This window comes from Argopecten irradians, chromosome 16, assembly GCF_041381155.1.
Source record: "Argopecten irradians isolate NY chromosome 16, Ai_NY, whole genome shotgun sequence".
Classification (NCBI taxonomy): Eukaryota; Metazoa; Mollusca; class Bivalvia; order Pectinida; family Pectinidae; genus Argopecten; species Argopecten irradians.
Window position 1 is genome coordinate 27,089,375 of NC_091149.1, and position 23,652 is coordinate 27,113,026.

Sequence of the window (23,652 nt, forward strand, 5' to 3'; positions counted from 1 at the left end):
AGGCAAACCAGTCATACCACTCATGGTATGCCGAGCACTAAGCAGGAGCAGAAACTACCACTATTGGTGTGTCTCGGTCAAGGGGCAGAACACAGGGCGCACTGAAATGGGCAAGAGTTCTACAATACAAGAAGATACAACACGCAAACGTTGCAGTATCCCAAAACATGCCCTTCACACCACGTACAGGAGGGGCTGTCCTTACATGACTCGACTGTTAATAGGAAGAAAATATAATAAACCAAATCAAAACCGATGCTTTATTAGTAATATACCACACATTCATATTTCAACAAGGTTTTGATATAATTCTCTTTGCATGGTCTATCCTAATAAAGGCATAGTTTGTCCCTGTGAGGGAGTGAACTCAATCCAATGGGGAGTCACTGTAGAGGGTGATGTTCCTACAATAAACAAGAACAAAGAATGCATGCGATTATTTTAAAGAACAAATACAGCCATGGTTAAACTACAATGCCAAGCATTAAACATATTCATGGATCTATAATAAGAACATCCAACAGGCTTAGAATAGCCAAAAATGAACAGCAAATATCAAGAGGTTTATGTTCGTACTGAATGCTCCAGCAAATACTATAAGAAGGCAAATGATACAATACTACTATGGTTGTCCTCTGGGTTGATGTACAGTGTGAATAAGACTACCTGTGGTTGTCCCTGGTTTTTATATACAGTATGATATAATACTACCTGTGGTTGTCCTCTGGGTTGATGTTCTCTATGATATAATACTACCAGTGGTTGTCCTCCGGGTTGATGTACTGTATGATATAACACTACCTATGGTTGTCCTCTGGGTTGATGCACAGTATGATACAAACTACCTGTGGTTGTCCTCTGGGTGGATGTACAGTATGATATAATACTACATGTGGTTGTACTCTGGGTTGATGTACAGTATGATATAACACTACCTGTGGTTGTCCTCCGGGTTGATGTACTGTATGATATAACACTACCTGTGGTTTTCCTCTGGGTTGATGCACAGTATGATACAAACTACCTGTGGTTGTCCTCTGGGTGGATGTACTGTATGATATAATACTACATGTGGTTGTACTCTGGGTTGATGCACAGTATGATACAAACTACCTGTGGTTGTCCTCTGGGTGGATGTACAGTATGATATAATACTACATGTGGTTGTACTCTGGGTTGATGTACAGTATGATATAACACTACCTGTGGTTGTCCTCCGGGTTGATGTACTGTATGATATAACACTACCTGTGGTTTTCCTCTGGGTTGATGCACAGTATGATACAAACTACCTGTGGTTGTCCTCTGGGTGGATGTACTGTATGATATAATACTACATGTGGTTGTACTCTGGGTTGATGCACAGTATGATACAAACTACCTGTGGTTGTCCTCTGGGTGGATGTACAGTATGATATAATACTACATGTGGTTGTACTCTGGGTTGATGTACAGTATGATATAACTTTACCTGTAGTTGTTCTCTGGGTTGATGTACAGTATGATGTGATACTACCTGTGGTTGTCCTCTGGGTGGATGTACAGTATGATGTGATACTACCTGTGGTTGTCCTCTGGGTGGATGTACAGTATGATATAATACTACATGTAGTTGTTCTCTGGGTTGATGTACAGTATGATGTTATACTACCTGTGGTTGTCCTCTGGGTGGATTTACAGTATGATATAATACTACATGTGGTTGTACTCTGGGTTGATGTACAGTATGATATAATATTACCTGTGGTTGTCCTCTGGGTTGATGTACAGTATGATATAATACTACCTGTGGTTGTCCTCTGGGTTGATGCACAGTATGATACAAACTACCTGTGGTTGTCCTCTGGGTGGATGTACAGTATGATATAATACTACATGTGGTTGTACTCTGGGTTGATGTACAGTATGATATAATACTACCTGTGGTTGTCCTCTGGGTTGATGTACAGTATGATATAATATTACCTGTGGTTGTCCTCTGGGTTGATGTACAGTGTGATATAATACTACCTGTGGTTATCCTCTGGGTTGATGTACTATATGATATAATACTGCCTGTGGTTATCCTCTGGGTTGATGTACAGTATGATATAATACTACCTGTTTTTGTCCTCTGGGTTGATGTACAGTATGATATAATACTACCTGTGGTTGTCCTCTGGGTTGATGTACAGTATGATATAATACTACCTGTGGTTGTCCTCTGGGTTGATGTACAGTATGATATAATACTACCTGTGGTTGTCCTCTGGGTTGATGTACAGTATGATATAATACTACCTGTGGTTGTCCTCTGGGTTGATGTACAGTATGATATAAGACTACCTGTGGTTGTCCTCTGGGTTGATGTACTGTATGATATAACACTACCTGTGGTTGTCCTCTGGGTTGATGTACAGTATGATATAATACTACCTGTGGTTGTCCTCTGGGTTGATGTACAATATGATATAACACTACCTGTGGTTGTCCTCTTGGTTGATGTACTGTATGATATAAAAACTACCTGTGGTTGTCCTCTGGGTTGATGTACGGTATGATATAACACTACCTGTGGTTATCCTCTGGGTGGATGTACAGTATGATATAATACTACCTGTGGTTGTCCTCTGGGTTGATGTACAGTATGATATAACTACTACCTGTGGTTGTCCTCTGGGTTGATGTACGGTATGATATAACACTACCTGTGGTTGTCCTCTGGGTTGATGTACTGTATGATATAATACTACCTGTGGTTGTCCTCTGGGTTGATGTACAGTATGATATAAATACTACCTGTGGTTGTCCTCTGGGTTGATGTACAGTATGATATAATACTACCTGTGGTTGTACTCTGGGTTGATGTACAGTATGATGTATAATACTACCTGTGGTTGTACTCTGATGTACAGTATGTTGATACTCCTCTGGGTGGATGTACAATGATATAATACTACATGTAGTTGTTCTCTGGTGATGTACAGTATGATGATACTACCTGTGGTTGTCCTCTGGGTGGATTTACAGTATGATATAATACTACATGTGGTTGTACTCTGGGTTGATGTACAGTATGATATAACTTACTGTACTACTCTGGTTGATGTTGTGATACTACCTGTGGTTGTCCTCTGGGTGATGTACAGTATGATGTGATACTACCTGTGGTTGTCCTCTGGGTGGATGTACAGTATGATATAATACTACATGTAGTTGTTCTCTGGTTGATGTACAGTATGATGTTATATACCTGTGGTGTCCTCTGGGTTGATTTACAGTATGATATAATACTACCTGTGGTTGTCCTCTGGGTTGATGTACAGTATGATATAATACTACTGTGTTGTCCTCTGGTTGATGAGTATAATAACTACCTGTAGTTGTCCTCTGGGTTGATGTACAGTATGATACAAACTACCTGTGGTTGTCCTCTGGGTGATGTACAGTATGATATAAACTACATGTGGTTGTACTCTGGGTTGATGTACAGTATGATATAATACTACCTGCGTTGTCCTCTGGGTTATTGTACAGTATGATATAATATTACCTGTGGTTGTCCTCTGGGTTGATGTACAGTGTGATATAATACTACCTGTGATTATCCTCTGGGTTGATGTACTATATGATATAATACTGCCTGTGGTTATCCTCTGGGTTGATGTACAGTATGATATAATACTACCTGTGGTTGTCCTCTGGGTTGATGTACTGTATGATATAACACTACCTGTGGTTGTCCTCTGGGTTGATGTACAGTATGATATAATACTACCTGTGGTTGTCCTCTGGGTTGATGTACTGTATGATATAATACTACCTGTGGTTGTCCTCTTGGTTGATGTACAGTATGATATAACACTACCTGTGGTTATCCTCTGTACAGTATGATATAAGACTACCTGTGGTTGTCCTCTTGGTTGATGTACTGTATGATATAACACTACCTGTGGTTATCCTCTGGGTTGATGTACAGTATGATATAATACTACCTGTGGTTGTCCTCTGGGTTGATGTACTGTATGATATAACACTACCTGTGGTTATCCTCTGGGTTGATGTACAGTATGATATAATACTACCTGTGGTTGTCCTCTGGGTTGATGTACAATATGATATAAACACTACCTGTGGATATAATACTACATGTGGTTGTCCTCTTGGTTGATGTACAGTATGATATAACACTCCGGTTCTCTGTACAATATGATATAACACTACCTGTGGTTGTCCTCTTGGTTGATGTACTGTATGATTTAACATACCTGTGGTTATCCTCTGGGTTGATGTACAGTATGATATAATACTACCTGTGGTTGTCCTCTGGGTTGATGTACAATATGATATAACACTACCTGTGGTTGTCCTCTTGGTTGATGTACTGTATGATATAAAACTACCTGTGGTTGTCCTCTGGGTTGATGTACGGTATGATATAACACTACCTGTGGTTATCCTCTGGGTGGATGTACAGTATGATATAATACTACCTGTGGTTGTCCTCTGGGTTGATGTACAGTATGACATAATACTACCTGTGGTTATCCTCTGGGTTGATGTTGTTTCCGGTTGCTGAGTAATTTGGTTGAAGTGCTGTCCACTTGAAGTATGAGGCTTTGATGTATGTATATTCGAATGGTGCGCAGTAGGTTCGGGTGTATAACCATACAAGTTATTGAGGTGATGCAGAGCAGCTAAAATGATTATTAAAGAATGTGATACAAACTGTTTATATCAATTATGATCCGTATTGGGGTCCATAAGGACCGAATCAACGGTTTTTATCTTTTTATATTTGACACGAAAAGTTTCTTTCTCAAATATCATATTATCTGATGAGCACGTAAATAAACCAAACAAAAAACCAACCAAAAAAAACAATGGTTTTTGGACGGCACCCTGATTAAGTCAACGGTTGGGTAATAAAGTTCGAAAGCGCAATTCCGACGCTTTTGATGCAATGCAAGAAGAAGCAATCATTTTAATTGTTTGTGTCAGTATCCGTCACATTTTCCGTCCGTGGTACGCAACTAACCGGATACCTATTCACCAATGCCATATTGCCATATGAAAAAACCTATTGAACAATTATCTTTCAAGAGTCCTACGCCGTTATTAATACCGAACGGAAACTAAAACGATACCAAAACATTTTAAAAGGGTTTATAAACTTTGCAGCATAAATGATACTCATCTTTTGAACAATAAATTATTTTAATCGTGGATATATGTTTATAATTAACACAGAAATACATATACAGTAATTTATTTTGCTTTTGCTTCAAGCTTTTAGTACTTCATGTGATATCGGGCATATAAAAAGTGTCAAGAATTTTGTTCTTGACGCAGTTGATTAATCGTTATTGTCACATACCGCCTCGAGACGTGTACATATGTTTAGTTAAGTATTTGGTAAGTATAGTTGTTAGCACATTTAAATTACGCGCCATTTCTCACGCGTAACTTCATAATAGGAACTACGCATGCGTGAGGCAGAAAGGTAAGCTTAGCGTGGGCAATACGGCAGACATCTTGATGGATTAGGATTTCTTTGCATTCCATAAAGTCATAAGGAGCGTGAAATGCAGTCATGGTAAGTCAATTTATGTTTAATTTACCTGTATATGTCGTGTATATATGAACGACCGTGAGCGTAAAGGTGTATAAGCTCGTGCATGATGATTTGTTGACAGTATTGAGTTAACAGGTACGCGTATGCGACGTAGAGAGCGATGATGTGTATTGCCGTGTTTGGTATTCAATACCTGTATTTATTCTAGTATAATTATAATATATTAAAGTTAGGTAGTATTCTGATAGGTTTTATTAATTATATATTGTAGCTCCATGCCCATGTCTACGCCTATCATCTACACATACGTACGCTAATTACCACCTGTATGTGAACTGTATGGGAGCCTGAACAGCCATATACAGATGGTGTTCCCCATACTACACAACTACCCAGAAATATGACATTGGGTGTTGATGCCTGGTGAGATGACTCCTGGTGAGGGATTGAGACCCTTACAGGAATTATGGTGACTACTTGTACGATATATCATACCCTATGGAGGCCCAGCTGTGTGTTGCGGCAGTGAGATTATTCGTACTAGGTCGTTGATGATTGGTACACGACCCTATACCTTTAGGAGCGCTCGAGAACTATTACACATGTATGAATACAGTCTGTTGTTAGTCCTGGATACGGTCTTGCAGTACAGCGCCTGATGTCAGACAGGCACAACTGGCCATATCTGTATATGGAGTATATGGAACGACAGAGGGAACACACCGGGATATCATTGACATTTTGTATGGGATTAGTGGAAGCAGCAGTGTACAGTGTAGCGGTATGGAGCTCATGAACTTTATATAGAGGGAATAAATTAGTGTTAGGAAATTGTTGTATTATTATTAGATAGGTGTAAATTCTAAAGTTGTTTTAATATATAGTATTGTAATATAAATATATAATATATACTTATTAAAGTGTGATTCACTGAATGAGTATTGTGGGAGTATTGTGGGAGTGTATATGGAGTGTGGATGGCTATTGGATATTGTATATTCTGTATAGTCTATGCTGTAAATTGTAATAAATGTAAATATTGTAATTTGTTGTTCTTTCATTTGTGAAACATGTGGCAATATGTCTCGGTTAGGTTACAATTTTTGGTGGCAGCGGTGGGATGATATTGCTCACACGTTTGACATTTGAATTGGATGAATTTTGAATGTTGGAGTGTGTGCTCTGAGAGTGGAATAAATCTGAGTGTGGTGTCAGTATAGTATTACAAGAAGAGCCAGCTATACAGGATTCATCTATGAAAGTGACATTCGTCTACAATAGAGGTAAGTGTTTTACTTTTACCTTACTTTCAAGATACTTAGTTGGTGTACAGGTAGGTATATCAGGTAGGATATATGTTGTTTGTAGCATTGCTTATTGTTAAATGGTTCAGGATATTTGTTACTTTGCCTATTTTGTTGTGTATAGTACAATAGTGTACAATGACCTCCTTAAAAGAATTGAAGGAAATGGGGACGGATATTGGTCTGGAAGGTAAAGAGCTGCAACAGTTTATCCTATCAGAGCAGGCTAGGGAAAGGGATGAGCGAGAACGCGAGCGGGAGGCTCGGAAGATAGAGGCTGACAGGAAGCATGATCTGGAGCTGATCCAAAAGAGGACTGAAGCAGCTGAGAAGGAACTAGAGATTCAGTTGGCACTTGCCAAGGAGAAGGAGGAATTGGCTGTTAAAGAACATTAACGACAGGTAGAAATCTTGGAGCTTAAGGGTAAGCAGGATGTTAAACCGAAAGTTAGTGGTAGTGACTTACGGGGTCCTAAATTACCAGCGTTTGAGGAGGGCAAAGACAACATTGATTCATATTTGCAGAGATTTGAACGATTTGCTACTACCCAAGGATGGGATAGGGAAGGTCAGTGGGCATCAAATTTGAGTGTATTGCTTAAAGGAAGGGCATTGGATGTGTTTAGCCGACTACCAGTAGATCAGAGTCTGGATTATTCCGTATTGAAGGATGCTTTGTTAAAAAGATTTGAGACAACTGAGCAAGGATTTAGGAAGAAGTTTAAGACGGGCCGACCAGAAGCTGGAGAGACTTTTGTGCAGTTTGCCGTAAGGTTAGATAGTTATTTCTTGAGATGGTTGGAGATGGCGAATTCACCGAAAACGTTTGAGGGTGTAAAAGACTTGATCATTCGGGACCAGTTTATCCAAGCTTGTGGCAACGAACTGACATTGTTCCTAAAGGAGCGTATTCCAGCAACGATTACCGAGATGGCTAAATTGGCGGATCAGTTCGCAGATGCTAGAGGGAATACGGCAAATCTACTAAAGTTTCGTCCTGATGGACATAAGAAGCAGTTCAATGGGGTAAATAGTAAGTCCGGAGACAGCCAAGTTATTAAGCAGTCATCGACCGAGTACAGTTCTAGGTCCAAACAGTCAGGATCAGGGAAGCATTGCTTTATATGTAATAAAACTGACCACTTGTCGTACAACTGTCCTAAGAAGTCGAAGAAAGGCCAGGTTCAGTGTATTTCGGCCAGAGGTAAAAAGGTTATTGTCAAGCCTACTGGAGACTGTGATATGGAGAAGGTAGGGAAGGAAGTGAAACCAGAGGCATCAGGGACGAATATATTGTCAACATCATGTGAACGTCAGGTAAGCTGTGGTATGCCGGTGATAAAGGGACGGATTGGGAATCACTCTGTGATGGTGCTTAGGGACACTGGATGTTCAGGAGCAGTTATTCGTAGAAGTCTGGTGGCTGATAAGGATTTGACAGGTGAGACACAGACCTGTGTCGTGGCGAATGGTGATAAAGTGGTGGTGCCCATTGCAAAGGTGTTTGTAGACTCGCCATACTTTGTCGGAAGTTTATGTGCTTGGTGTATGGATAATCCCGTGTATGATGTAATACTGGGGAATATTCCAGGGGTTAGACATGCTAATGGACCAGATAAGGACTGGAAACCAAAAGAAGTCGTACAAGCTGTACAGACAAGAGCGCAAGTGAAGAGAGATGGTCAGCAATATCGTCCTTTGAAGGTGCCAAAAGTGATGCAGGATATCGGAAGCCCAGATGAGATTAAAGAGACACAGATGACTGATGGGTCGCTTGCGAAGTACTGGCATTTCGTAAAGGAAGGTAGTGTCAAGGACAGAACAGATGGTGGGTCGTCTAGATTTTATGTAGGACGAGGGTTGCTTTACAGAGAGTTTCATAGTCCAGGTGTTGAAGGAGGACGGGTTTTCAAGCAGTTGGTGATACCTGAGAAGTTGCGGTCTACAGTTGTGAGACTCGCTCATGATACCATGATGGCTGGACATTTGGGAGCTAAGAAGACTATGGATAGGATCCGCACAGAGTTCTTTTGGCCGGGTATGGCATCAGACGTTACTAGGTTCTGTAGGTCCTGTGATGTGTGCCAGAGGACTATTCCCAAAGGTAGGATTAGCAAGGTACCTCTTGGACAAATGCCACTTATAGATACCCCATTCCAGCGTGTTGCCATAGACTTGGTGGGACCATTACAACCGGTTACTGATCGAGGAAATCGCTATATACTTACTATAGTAGATTATGCTACCCGGTACCCGGAAGCCGTCGCTTTAAAGGGAATCGAGACTGAGCGTGTGGCTGAGGCCCTGGTAGATGTTTATAGTCGTGTTGGAATTCCACGTGAAGTACTGACAGATTGTGGAACTCAGTTTACCTCGGAACTGATGCAAGAGGTCAGCAGATTATTGTCAATACGCCAGTTATCGACAACTCCTTACCACCCTATGTGCAACGGCTTAGTAGAGCGGTTCAATGGGACACTTAAAGCGATGTTACGTAAGATGTGTGCTGAACGTCCGCGAGACTGGGACAAGTACCTTAATGCGCTTTTATTCGCCTATCGTGAAGTACCCCAAGAAAGCCTTGGCTATTCGCCCTTTGAGTTGCTCTACGGGAGAACGGTCAGAGGACCGATGATGATTCTCCGGGAACTTTGGACGAAGGAAGTTCCAGACCCAGATACAAAGACCACATACCAGTACGTGGTGGACCTAAAGGATAGGTTAGAAGAGACTTGTAAGTTGGCACAAGAGCAACTTCGATCAGCAAGGTCACGCCAAGCAAAGTACTACAACAGGAAAGCAAAAGCTCGTGACATGAAACCTGGAGACAAGGTATTAGTACTTCTACCGACCAAAAGGAACAAACTCTTGATGCAGTGGAGAGGACCATACATGATTGAGGAAAAGAGGGGTTCAATGGATTACAGGGTGAATGTTGAAGGGAAGAAGAAGACGTTACACGCCAACCTTTTGAAGTTGTATGTTGAGCGGAGATGTCAGGTGATGGTGGGACAAGATTTTGGAGTACTGTCAGTGGTATGTAATGCCATGGTAACAGACGAGGACGAAAGTGAAGATGATGATTTTCCTCCTGGGAATATCATCACTATTCCGCCACCGACGAGAACAGAGTCGATAGATGACGTCGCAGTATCAGAGTTACTGACCTCAGATCAGACAACGGATATCAGGAATATTTTAGCGGAATTTGAAGATGTACTCACTGATGTTCCAGGAAAGACAAACCTAGGGAAACATGACATAAAGACAACAACATGTGAACCTGTCAGAGTGAAGAGTCATAGTATTCCATACAGTATGAAGAACACAATTAAAGAAGAACTAGATAAGATGTTACGAATGGGTGTCATCGAGCCGTCAGAGTCTCCATACGCGGCGCCTGTGGTGATTGTACGGGAAAAAGACGGAACCAACCGTTTCTGTATCGATTTCCGCCAACTCAACCGCGTCACCATTTTTGACGCAGAGCCGATGCCTAATGCAGATGATATTTTCGCAAGGCTCTCTGGACACAAATACTTTTCACGTCTAGATTTAATCAAAGGCTACTGGCAGGTGCCGATGTCAAAGTCCGCACAGGAGAAAACAGCTTTCACTACGCTATTCGGACTATTCCAATTTTCAGTGATGCCGTTTGGACTTGTAAATGCTCCGGCAACATTTTGTCGCATCATGAGGAAACTCCTGCGAGGTATGGACGGCATTGAAAGTTTCATTGATGATATTCTCATCTACTCTAGGAACTGGAACGACCATATGCGTGTTTTGAGGGATTTGTTCACTCGTCTACGGAAAGCTAATCTCACAGCAAGACCTTCTAAATGTGCCTTGGGTTATGGAAGTCTGGAATGCCTAGGCCACATTGTGGGAGACCAGCGTCTTTTACCAAACCCAGACAAGGTGAAGGCTATACTTAGCGTTCCGCGACCTGAGACGAAGAAGCAGGTGCGTTCGTTCTTAGGGATGGCTGGATATTATCAGAAATTTATACCGGATTTCGCAGCGATATCCGTACCGTTGACCGACCTGACAAGGAAAGGCCAACCACACAAGATTGTTTGGGGCGAAGCACAAGTGACAGCGTTCGAGACGCTGAAGAAAGTTTTATCTTCAAGTCCTATTCTGAAGTTACCAAGTTTGGAAGAGGAATTTATCCTACAGACTGATGCTTTTGATTATGGCATTGGGGCAGTGCTTCTTCAGGAAGAGGCTGGAGATCGTCTTCCAGTTGCTTACGCCAGTCGGAAACTCAAAGGGGCAGAGACTGCCTACGCAGTAGTGGAAAAGGAGTGCTTAGCTGTTGTTTGGGGAGTGCTGAAGTTCCAAAGATATCTCTATGGACGACATTTTGTTCTTGAGACAGACCACCAGCCACTCCTGTATCTCAACAAACTGAAGGGAACCAATTCTCGGCTCATGAGGTGGGCGTTGGTGTTACAACCATACAGGTTCACCATCAGAGCGATCCGAGGAAGTGAAAACGTTGGGGCCGATTGTTTGAGTAGACTGTAAGTTGATCATTGGTGTTAATCCTACGTATAGGATAGCTATTAGCTGTATATGAGTCTTTGGCGTATGTGATGTGTGGGGAAATAAAAATTGCTACCCGATTTTATTTCTCAATGCCAGGGCGTATGTCACATACCGCCTCGAGACGTGTACATATGTTTAGTTAAGTATTTGGTAAGTATAGTTGTTAGCACATTTAAATTACGCGCCATTTCTCACGCGTAACTTCATAATAGGAACTACGCATGCGTGAGGCAGAAAGGTAAGCTTAGCGTGGGCAATACGGCAGACATCTTGATGGATTAGGATTTCTTTGCATTCCATAAAGTCATAAGGAGCGTGAAATGCAGTCATGGTAAGTCAATTTATGTTTAATTTACCTGTATATGTCGCGTATATGAACGACCGTGAGCGTAAAGGTGTATAAGCTCGTGCATGATGATTTGTTGACAGTATTGAGTTAACAGGTACGCGTATGCGACGTAGAGAGCGATGATGTGTATTGCCGTGTTTGGTATTCAATACCTGTATTTATTCTAGTATAATTATAATATATTAAAGTTAGGTAGTATTCTGAGGTTTTATAAATTATATATTGTAGCTCCATGCCCATGTCTACGCCTATCATCTACACATACGTACGCTAATTACCACCTGTATGTGAACTGTATGGGAGCCTGAACAGCCATATACAGATGGTGTTTCCCATACTACACAACTACCCAGAAATATGACATTGGGTGTTGATGCCTGGTGAGATGACTCCTGGTGAGGGATTGAGACCCTTACAGGAATTATGGTGATTACTTGTACGATATATCATACCCTATGGAGGCCCAGCTGTGTGTTGCGGCAGTGAGATTATTCGTACTAGGTCGTTGATGATTGGTACACGACCCTATACCTTTAGGAGCGCTCGAGAACTATTACACATGTATGAATACAGTCTGTTGTTAGTCCTGGATACGGTCTTGCAGTACAGCGCCTGATGTCAGACAGGCACAACTGGCCATATCTGTATATGGAGTATATGGAACGACAGAGGGAACACACCGGGATATCATTGACATTTTGTATCGGATTAGTGGAAGCAGCAGTGTACAGTGTAGCGGTATGGAGCTCATGAACTTTATATAGAGGGAATAAATTAGTGTTAGGAAATTGTTGTATTATTATTAGATAGGTGTAAATTCTAAAGTTGTTTTAATATATAGTATTGTAATATAAATATATAATATATACTTATTAAAGTGTGATTCACTGAATGAGTATTGTGGGAGTGTATATGGAGTGTGGATGGCTATTGGATATTGTATATTCTGTATAGTCTATGCTGTAAATTGTAATAAATGTAAATATTGTAATTTGTTGTTCTTTCATTTGTGAAACATGTGGCAATATGTCTCGGTTAGGTTACAGTTATAGTTTATCTTGAAACAAAAAAAAAATCTCAATGTTTTTAATGCTGGTAATGGTGTAAAGTAAGTAACTTTTGTAAAAGAAGAAAATACTAATCTATATCCATTCCAGAAAAATCCCATTCGTCAGTGGTGTAGCATCTTTGTTAAGGAGTACATGCTTCTATTCAACCAACCTTTGTCTGCGTGAGTACAATGCATTTCGTCTTCTCCATTATAACAGTCGAAGACGCCGTCACATACTGCACTTAGAAAGTAGATACACACTCCAGTTGTATGGCAGGTAAACATTGGAAATCCACAGCTACCATTGTCTAGAGAAAAAGAAGTATTTAATCATTCAGGTTAATATACCTTTTAATGATAACTGTAAGACAAGGCTTACCAGGTCCATTTCAAATATGCACGCGATGCGTTTTGACAGGATGTATATGGACGGCACTGTTTCCTTGCATTTGGTTATACACACAAAAATGGAGTGGATATACATTGTCATCGCCTTGTAATCTGATTAAGACATAGACTTTGATTTATAGATAGTTAATCATTCTATAAGCAAAATATATTCAGATAACTGCATTAATGTTCCATTATTCAATCAAACATATTGGAATAAAGCGCTATTATTTTCATAGTATTTTAGCCCTTACAAACAGTTGTACCACATTTTGATACCACATTGGCAAACATTGGTCATGACTGACATTTGGAAGTTGGTGGCCGTCCCAAAAGCATGTCCCGAGTTTGATGCTTTAAAATGTTTTAATAGACGGAGGAATTTGATCTATATACCATCAGAAAGGTATTGATCTGCTCTGTACAACGATAATAACACGGGAAATATCTTTTTGGTAATAATTATATTGAATATCGAGAGAAAGTCATATTTGGCTAATTTGGCGATTAGTTCAGAAAATTGAAATTTTTTAATGAAAGATGTGCACGAGGTGTCCGCCCTTATTTATTGCTTTCCAAATCATTTTGAATTTTCAAAATAATTTAGTATTGCAAAAGTCATTACCTGTCAAAGTCGGGGCATGTGTTTGGAACACCTGTATAGTGCCAACGATGATGACATATCTTTCAAACCGTCGTCGGAAACCCCCGAGTTATCGCTCTCGGTCTGTGACAAACGTAGAGCGATGAACCGGAGAACACTTGATCATGTACTAAACAAGTAGAACAAAACACCTTGAACACTTGATCATGTACTGAAGTAGAACAAAACACCTTGAACACTTGATCATGTACTGAAGTAGAACAAAACACCTTGAACACTTGATCATGTACTGAAGTAGAACAAAACACCTTGAACACTTGATCATGAACTGAAGTAGAACAAAACACCTTGAACACTTGATCATGTACTGAAGTAGAACAAAACACCTTGAACACTTGATCATGAACTGAAGTAGAACAAAACACCTTGAACACTTGATCATGTACTGAAGTAGAACAAAACACCTTGAACACTAGATCACGTACTGAAGTAGAACAAAACACCTTGAACACTAGATCACGTACTGAATTGAACAAAACACCGGGAACACTAGATCACGTACTGAATTGAACAAAACACCGGGAACACTAGATCACGTACTGAATTGAACAAAACACCGGGAACACTAGATCACGTACTGAATTGAACAAAACACCGGGAACACTAGATCACTATTGAAAGAACAAAACATCGGGAACACTTGGTCACGTACTGATTTTAACAAAACACCGGGAACACTAGATTACGTACTGAATTTAACAAAACACCGGGAAGACTTGGTCACGTACTTAAAAGAACATCGGGAACACTACATCAGGAACGGAATAGAACTAAACACCGGGGACACTAGATTACGTACTGAATAGAACAAAACACCAGGAACACTACATCACGTACTGAATAGAACAAAACACCGGGGACACTAGATCACGTACTGAATAGAACAAAACACCGGGAACACTTGGTCATGTAGTGAAAAGAGAACACTTTGAACACTACATCACGTACTGAATAGAACAAAACACCGGGGACACTAGATCACGTACTGAATAGAACAAAACACTAGGAACACTACATCACGTACTAAATAGAACAAAACACCGGGGACACTAGATCACGTACTGAATAGAACAAAACACCGGGAACACTAGATCATGTAGTGAATAGAGCAAAACACTTTGAACACTACATCACGTACTGAATTGAACAAAACATCGGGAACACTTGGTCACGTACTGATTTTAACAAAACACCGGGAACACTAGATCACGTACTAAATGGAACAAAACATCGTGAACACTAGATCACGTACTGAATTTAACAAAACACCGGGAACACTTGGTCACGTACTTAAAAGAACATCGGGAACACTACATCACGAACTGAATAGAACAAAACACCGGGGACACTAGATCACGTACTGAATAGAACAAAGCACCAGGAACACTACATCACGTACTGAATAGAACAAAACACCGGGGACACTAGATCACGTACTGAATAGAACAAAACATTTTGAACACTACATCACGTACTGAATAGAACAAAACACCGGGAACACTAGATCATGTAGTGAATAGAACAAAACACTTTGAATACTACATCACATACTGAATAGAACAAAACACCGGGGATACTAGATCATGTAGTGAATAGAACAAAACACTTTGAACACTACATCACGAACTGAATAGAACTAAACACCGGGGACACTAGATTACGTACTGAATAGAACAAAGCACCAGGAACACTACATCACGTACTGTATAGAACAAAGCACCAGGAACACTACATCACGTACTGTATAGAACAAAACACCAGGAACACTACATCACGTACTTAATAGAACAAAACACCGGGAACACTACATCACGTACTGAATAGAACAAAACACTTTGAACACTACATCACGTACTGAATAGAACAAAACACCGGGAACACTAGATCATGTAGTGAATAGAGCAAAACACTTTGAACACTACATCACGTACTGAATAGAACAAAACACCGGGAACACTAGATCATGTAGTGAATAGAGCAAAACACTTTGAACACTACATCACGTACTGAATAGAACAAAACACCGGGGACACTAGATCACGTACTGAAAAGAACAAAACACCAGGAACACTGCATCGCGTACTAAATAGAACAAAACACCGGGGACACTTGATCACGTACTGAATAGAACAAAACACTTTGAATACTACATCACGTACTGAATAGAACAAAACACCGGGAAGACTTGATCAGGTACTGTATTGAGCCAGTAAAAGCATACATACCGAGAATATCCGTCCATTGTTGAACCTTTGTCGCTATAGCGTGTGGATTATGAACATTCCTCTCGTCCGGCTGTATATCTGTTAAAATCAAATGGTTCGCTGTATGACTTCTATAGATAAAATGTTCTTGTTCTTCTACAGTATAATGACAAAAAGTTCCACTGTTGCAAAGAAAAACGAAATTACCACAGTCTCCTTATATATACTAAGTATTTGAAACAGTTTATGTAATTGTCTGTATCCATCGGCTCTTAATAATTCATTTATTAAATGGCTCTTGTAATTAAAATTATATGATCTATATGCATGGTCCATGATATATAAATGTTTTAATCTGCTACATTGTACATTGAATTCTAATGTAATGGAGTTTGAAAAATATTAATAAAATTATATATGGTCAAGTTCCCTAAATTCGTCAGGGACCTGTTTTCGTCATGTTTACAATTTTGCAAATATCTCATGAACTATCGCGTGATTTCATGAAGAGTGCCGTCTGCAAAAGCAGATTTGATCAAGGAAGATTGGTCTTGCTTAAAAGAGAGTGTGTATTATAACCATGTAATTTTATAAGTACGATGTAGTCATATACCCCAAAATGAAGGTATATTCTTAAGACCATTTTAAATGAAACTTCAAAACAATACCGTCAGCGTTTGAAAGTCCATGTGCACTAATCAGCAGCATGTCAACAAAGTAGCGGGAGTCACGTGTCTGATCATTTGATTCATAGCCAAGATTTTGGGTTATTACAAATCATTTTGGCGATTCAACTTACCCGAATTTTTTGGTACGGTACTGTTGGAAACATAACGTTATTCTATGTAAACTTTCCATGACCAATAGGTTTAAAGATTTAAAATCGATGTAACTACAAGAAATTTTCAGCTTAAATACGATCTCACTAGTGCCTGCTGCTAATCATTAATTTGGAATGATATCAATTTTCGTAATAAGCGAAACAGCCCCCCTGACGAAAATAGGTCCCTATTGTGTCGGCCATCACCCAGTGACCGGCAGTTAGAAATCGTCCGTACCGCGATAGATAAATAACAAATTGATAGACAACTTGTTGTACAAGTAAGACAAAATATTATATATTTGTATTGATAAAACTTGTACATTTTATTTTTTGCTGGTTTGTTGATATCCGAGGATATTTTATTACCCTGACGAATATTGGTTCTCCAAGGGTATATACTTGTACAAATATTCTCAAACAACAAATCCTTTACTGACTGTATCTGTTTATAGAACATTAAGACAACGAACCAATCAACTAAAATATGTTAGATTTACAATTACACTTTCCACTATTATATATAGTATAAACATAATTAAGTTTCCTTAAAGGATTGGGGAACTTATTGTGTTTGTTCCGTTTCTTCTTTTTCTCCCTCTTTTTCTTCTTCCACCGTGACTTTGTTCGACTCGACCATTTTCTCGAAAACTATAAGTAGGATCGCCATGAAATTTTGTGAGGTTATTTCTAGTTTCAATATGAAGTTTAAATCAGATTCTAAATTTAAAAGTTATATATACCATAATCATGAGTAAAAAATGTTTTAAATTTTCTAAAAGTAGTGAGAGTTATCTCCCTTTATTCACTGGTCATCAGGGATCTGTTTTAGGTCCAAGTTCATTTTTGTTGTATTCCTATTGTGACATAAAACTATTTTGAGGTCATTTTTTTCGGGCAACTTTTGCAGACAAGGAACCAAGATGGCCGCCATTGCAATTGGTCAAAATTGAACAAACAGAAACATGGTTTAATACAATTATAGGCATTGCTATGCCTAATATATACCCTTTAAATGATGTAACTTTTCAAAATATTTCTCTTCTTCGAAATAGAATTTATTTATCGGTAAAACAATGTCAGGTAATCATTCAGGGGCGGTCACTTTTGTCAAATTAGGCTCTGTGGAGATTTGGGGAACATTATGTGACGGCACTCGTCACAATTAGATCTTGTTAAGATAATCATTGCTAATTATGATTTGCTCATTTTAACGGATAGTTTGTTTTGTTACAAACTTTGTATATCACAAATATACCTCCAAAGCGGATAGGCACCCAGTGTAACGCTTATATTTATTGTGATTTTGTAAGCGAAACTCAAAAGGGTAGATACATGTAAATATGCAACTAAAACTGATAGTAACTTTGTATAATATCATTAATCTCAATTTGCTGTTTATGCAGGCTGATTTTAGTGTATCGATTTACATGTCTGCCAAACATTGATAAATGTTAATGTAATTTCAGACACATACATTACTTACCTAGTGACTTCCCAGAAACCAAGAGTCCGCAGTATAATACCCATACAATCAGAATCATGTTTGGTGAGTTGGCTGTATTTGATATTTCCAGCTGCACCTAAAACATTCAACTACAATTCAGAGTGTTTAGATGGCCTGTGATCCCAATCACTGTCTGCCCTACATTAAGGGCTTTAGATGATTGCTTCCTTAATTCTTAACACATTTAGTCTTAAGTTGACCCTCGCCCTACAGGTAGGGCTTTTGAATTGTTGCTGCTGTCCCTAAAGCATGAATACTAAAGGCCCCTCTGTAGAATGCTGTTGGTTATATGTTCCCTAGCCGAAACACACCACAGTCATTAAAAGTGATAATTCCTACAGCACGTGCACTGACTTAATTAACGTTCTATCAACAGCCATGGCCATATATGGACGGCCTTCCGTGTATGATGTGTGTAGTGTGGATGTAGTGTGTGATGTGTGTTTTGGGAGAGTGCGGTATGTTCGTGTTTTGTCTTGTATAATGGGACTCTTGCCCTTTTTATAATGCTAAATCACTAAAGCATGCCGCCGAAAACACACAAGCAACTCTCTCCACTCGGTCACATTATTCTGACAACGGAGTAACCAGTCCTCCGACCCCCTTAATGCTGAGCAGTAATCAGAAACAGAAACAACCAATTTTATAGACTTTAGGTGATAGAATCCGAATAAAAAGGCAAAAAAAAAAAAAACAGTAATAATCCTGTACATTGGGAAAACTTTAGAAATATCCGAAATGAGGCAATTAATCTGATTAGAACTGCAAAACAGGATTACTTTGAAAACTCTCTATGTGATAAATCTATTCCCCATCTAAATGGTGGAAATTTGCTAAATCAGTTCTGAAAAATGAACATAAAACCCTCTTGTCCATGATGGAGTCAGTGTACAACATCCAATTGATGCTGATGATGTAAAAATGATTATTTTACATCTATTGCAACTTCTTCTCCTGATCTAGAACAGCCTCCCCCTCCTGATCCATTTCCTTCTATGTTAAATAACATGATTATAACAGAGCAAGATGTGATTGATCAGCTAAATATACTTGATATAAAAAAAACCTCCTGGTCCTGATGAAATGATTCCAAAAGTAATCAAAAGACTTCAAACCTCTATCGCTACACCACTAACATTACTATTTAACAAAACAATACAAACTGGAAAAAGTCCTTCGTCTTGGAAAATGGCAAATATTCATGCCGTTTATAAGGGTAAAGGCTCAATTAATGATGCAACTAATTACAGACCAATTTCAATCACATCCTGCTTTAGTAAAATCATAGAGAAAATAGTTTTTAAAAAATTATACAACTATCTAGTTGAATATGAAATCATATCTAAACACCAATCCGGCTTCTTACCTGGTGACTCTACAACTAATCAATTATTATCTAAATACCATTTAATCATCAGTAATTTAGATAAGGGAAATGAATTAAGATTTGTATTCTGTGATATAAGCAAGGCTTTTGATAGCGTATGGCACACAGGCCTCCTACATAAATTAGAATCATACGGTATCAAAGGTAAAATTCTTTCTTAGTTTTAAGACTATTTATCTGAGAGAAAACGAAGAGTCTCCACTGAAGGTCACTTTTCAAACTATAACAGACCAAGTTGATAACAACATCAAACTCTTTGGCACAATAATATATGTAATTATGGATAATAATCCAATTCAAGCAGCAGAAAAACTTTCACATGATTTACAAAACGTTAGTAATTGGGCTAAAAAGTGGGATTTGAAATTTAATGCATCTAAAACCGAAACTGTAATTTTTATTAGTAATAGAGAAATTAATCATCCACCAAATGACTTTCTAAATGAACCATTAGCGAATAAAAGATGTCACAATCACCTTGGTCTAACCTTCAGTGAAGATAGAAAGTGGTCAGAACATATACAAATATTTATAATAAAACATACAAAAGAATCAACATCATGCGAAATCTGAAAAACTCAGCTGATAGAAAATCTCTAATTATAATGTATATACTTATGTTAGGCCAATTCTAGAATATGCTAGTGAAGTCTGGGATAATTATACAGAATTTGAAAAATCATTTTTAGAATCAATACAGTTAGATACAGCAAGAATAATTACTGGCTTACGTAGAGGTACTTAACATTCAAAAATGTATAATGAATTACAGTGGAAAACCTTAGCCGAAAGGCGACCAAAAAGAAGCTATTTCTTATGTATAAAACTTTAAACTCTGATTCACCACCATACTTTAAACATATTATAAATCCATACATTAATGACAATATAAATAATAGATATCAATTGAGAGAAAACAGAATATTTAATCCACCTCTTTGCAAAACTGAAAGTTATTCTAGCAGTTATTTCCCATCTACATTAAATGATTACAATAAATAAGACACTTCACTTATTGATGCACCAACTCTTTCACAATTCAAAAACCTAATGAATAAACAGAACAAAAAGGTATGTAAAGTAACTATCACTTTCAAAATTATGGACCTAGAAAATTAAACATCATTTTCTGCCAACTTAGAAATAATGCTAGTAATCTTAATTATAACTTATTCAATGATCAATTATTAGATTTTACAAATTGCGAGTGCGGATACCCACAAGAAACTGTTTTCCATTAACTATTCGAATGCGCACTCTTTATTAATGAAAGACAAATATTAATTGATACCCTGAAACTATATGAACATAACCACTTACATAATTCCCTTACTGTAGCATTTAATGCCTGTATACATTGCCCAGATGAAGTTAATGCAAATATATTCAATTGTGTTTCATTTTTTTTAATTATTACCAAACGACTTATCTGATTTATTTATATGTATACCATTTTTGATATTATTTGGGTCTTTCAAATATCTAAATATCCAAATTATGTTCAAATATTCTTATTATTGTTTATAAACTTTCTGTATGGCGATGGTGGGTAGTGATGGCGATCATAACTTCTATGAAAACAATCCTCTTAATATTTCATTCTTTTATGTTAAATCACGATCATGATGGTACTAAGCTTTATTCTCTTTTTCCAGTTTTATTGGGTGCGAATCTAGGATTTGCCTGTGTTAGGGGCTTTTGCCAATAATTGGCTATGGACTTTTGCAGTCCCAGACACAGGCAGAATCATTGGATTATATGCTCATTAAAACTGGGAAAACTTTAAAAAAAGTTTTCAGTGGCTTACTAGTCTGTTATATTACAAAACTAATTATTATCTTACTACTATAATATTATTCAGTCTATCAAATTAATTATCTCCCTTGTACAATTATATTATATATAAAAATACCAATTTGAAATTTATTCCCAAACCTATATATCCATAAGAGTATAATACTTGGCATATTAATAGCAATTATAATATTCTTTTGTTACATACCAAATCTGTTTAAATAAGATGTTGTTTACTCAACTTATTACATGTATATACTTTAATAAGATTATAGTTTCTGGCTAGGAAAGGGCTTATATAGGCATAGCTTGTTGCCCAATCCTTTTGATTGATTCAATAAAATTAGTATAATGTGTAACCTGGTTTAGTATATTGTTCAGTGTCTTCGGTGACATGCATCAATGATATATCACTACAAAAAGGACAATAGTTCCAATATACAAGAAAACACAACACGAATGTATCGCAGTTTCCCGAAACATACACCAAAACAAGATAATATCCTAAATGTAGTCACCTTTACGATCATGCAATTGCGACACCAGGCACATTTTTTATGTTTAAACTCTAATTACAAATAAGTGTGATGAAGAAAGAACGAAGAGATGATAATAAAGTTATTGTCCAAGAAGCCATCTGCAGGTAAATATTAAACAGGTACGTCAATATATACACCATACTGTTTCTAAATATCGCCACCCCGTAGTACAATCGAAATCTACTGGTAGTGAAGTAATATGACTAGAACTTACCGAACAGGTAATGATTCCGGAATGGCACACATATAGACCTATCCTTATCAGAGGTAAAAATCCTTCACATAGCGACCGACGGAGTCATGCCTTAGTCCCGAAATAGTCGATAAGAGTGACTGGTAAGTGCAAAAAGCTACCGTAGGGAGTGATCATAGTTAGATCAATATGACATCACGATCAAGATCAGGTATAACAGCGTGGTTCATCGAGTGTTGCGATTATCCCGCTATGAACTTTACGTTTCATTACTTTGAACGCTACGCTCTGCCATTTCAATTGGTAGGTCGTGTTTTTAGATTCCAAATTAAAAAAACAATGTTTGACTCTGTCTTATTTTGGTGCAAAAAGATAGTAATGGTGACGCTGGCGTTGTTGATATCTCCCATACTGTATAATGGATGGTAAGATTGGTCCGTTATGGTTTGTTCTATTTAATAAGCCCAACGAAATGGCACAACTAGAAGGTTTCACCAAATGGAATTCATTTATGTCGGTAAAGATGGAGGTGAAACCGGATAGGACTATAGTGTTTTTATCTCGTCTCTCTGTCCAGATTTGGTTTCCAGATGATAACTTCAGAAAAAAACAGATTTGATCAAACTTCATATAATGGTAGCATATGAGAAAATACTAAACATAGATTGTTCCAACAATTTGTGTTTACGAGTGATAACTTGAGAACACATGAAAGACATTGTTCAACTTCCATTCAATAATAGCATAACTAAGCAATACTAAATCTGCCACATATTAGAAAATGTAATTGACGGCAGGCCTAGGGGACGTGTGCTGCTTGCAACACTTACTGTAAGCTTGTTTTTACTACATAACACATTTATAATGACGAATATTTAATGTAAGGGGGTGAGTATTGTACATAAGTGTGCCCAATTATATCAAAATATCTTTTTTTAACTTAGGTAAAAGAAACAAAGCTAAAGTTGTTTGATTGTCATTTATCTTTTCATCAATATGCACACTCAAGTTAATAACCATAAAATTTTGATGAAGTAAAATTAAGGATAAACTTTTCCATAGTGCATTTTAAGACACATGTATTATGATGATAGAGTTCAAATTTCTTTTGCTTTGGACATAACATTTATTTTATTTTTTTTTTTAAGTTATCAGGGGAATTTTACTGTAAAAGTAAAAACAAATTGTGTTCCATTTTCAGGCAAATCATGCAGAACAGGGATGAGCAAATACAACAACATCCCTCTACAAAGCTGAAAAGAAGGGCAATATTAATCACACGGCAGGTAACATTAGAAAAATAGGAAACAATAGACACGTTCGTAGCAACCCCCTAGCAACG

At 38.1% G+C, this 23,652-nt stretch overlaps 2 protein-coding genes and 1 long non-coding RNA gene across 3 annotated transcripts; 2 read left to right on the forward strand and 1 right to left on the reverse strand.

Annotated features, from left to right (window-relative positions):
- Positions 1 to 246: 246 nt before the first annotated feature.
- On the reverse strand, positions 247 to 22,410 carry LOC138311086 (uncharacterized). Its single transcript, XM_069252528.1, has 6 exons — positions 22,332 to 22,410; positions 18,377 to 18,473; positions 16,092 to 16,169; positions 12,983 to 13,120; positions 4,518 to 4,676; positions 247 to 404 (listed from the first exon to the last, which is right to left on the reverse strand). The coding sequence occupies exons 2-6, from the start codon at positions 18,432 to 18,434 to the stop codon at positions 325 to 327; spliced, it is 513 nt and encodes a 170-aa protein (XP_069108629.1). The 5' UTR covers positions 18,435 to 18,473; positions 22,332 to 22,410; the 3' UTR covers positions 247 to 324.
- On the forward strand, positions 5,352 to 6,599 carry LOC138310474 (uncharacterized). Its single transcript, XR_011206436.1, has 2 exons — positions 5,352 to 5,575; positions 5,826 to 6,599. It is a non-coding gene; the product is annotated as an uncharacterized lncRNA (long non-coding RNA).
- LOC138310784 (uncharacterized) lies at positions 7,255 to 12,752 on the forward strand (the record flags this gene model as incomplete). Its single annotated transcript, XM_069252114.1, has 2 exons — positions 7,255 to 11,743; positions 11,990 to 12,752. A coding segment is annotated over one exon (4,137 nt), but the record flags the coding sequence as incomplete, so codon positions are not given.
- Positions 22,411 to 23,652: the final 1,242 nt, after the last annotated feature.

Coding starts and splice junctions, on each gene's coding strand:
- LOC138311086 (XM_069252528.1), bottom strand. CDS start 18,434: ATGATTCTGATTGTATGGGTATTATACTGCGGACTCTTGGTTTCTGGG. Junction 16,170..18,376: donor GGTTTCTGGGAAGTCACTAG/GTAAGTAATGTA, acceptor TGATTTTAACAG/ATATACAGCCGGACGAGAGG. Junction 405..4,517: donor AACCCAGAGGATAACCACAG/GTAGTATTATGT, acceptor TGTTTATTGTAG/GAACATCACCCTCTACAGTG.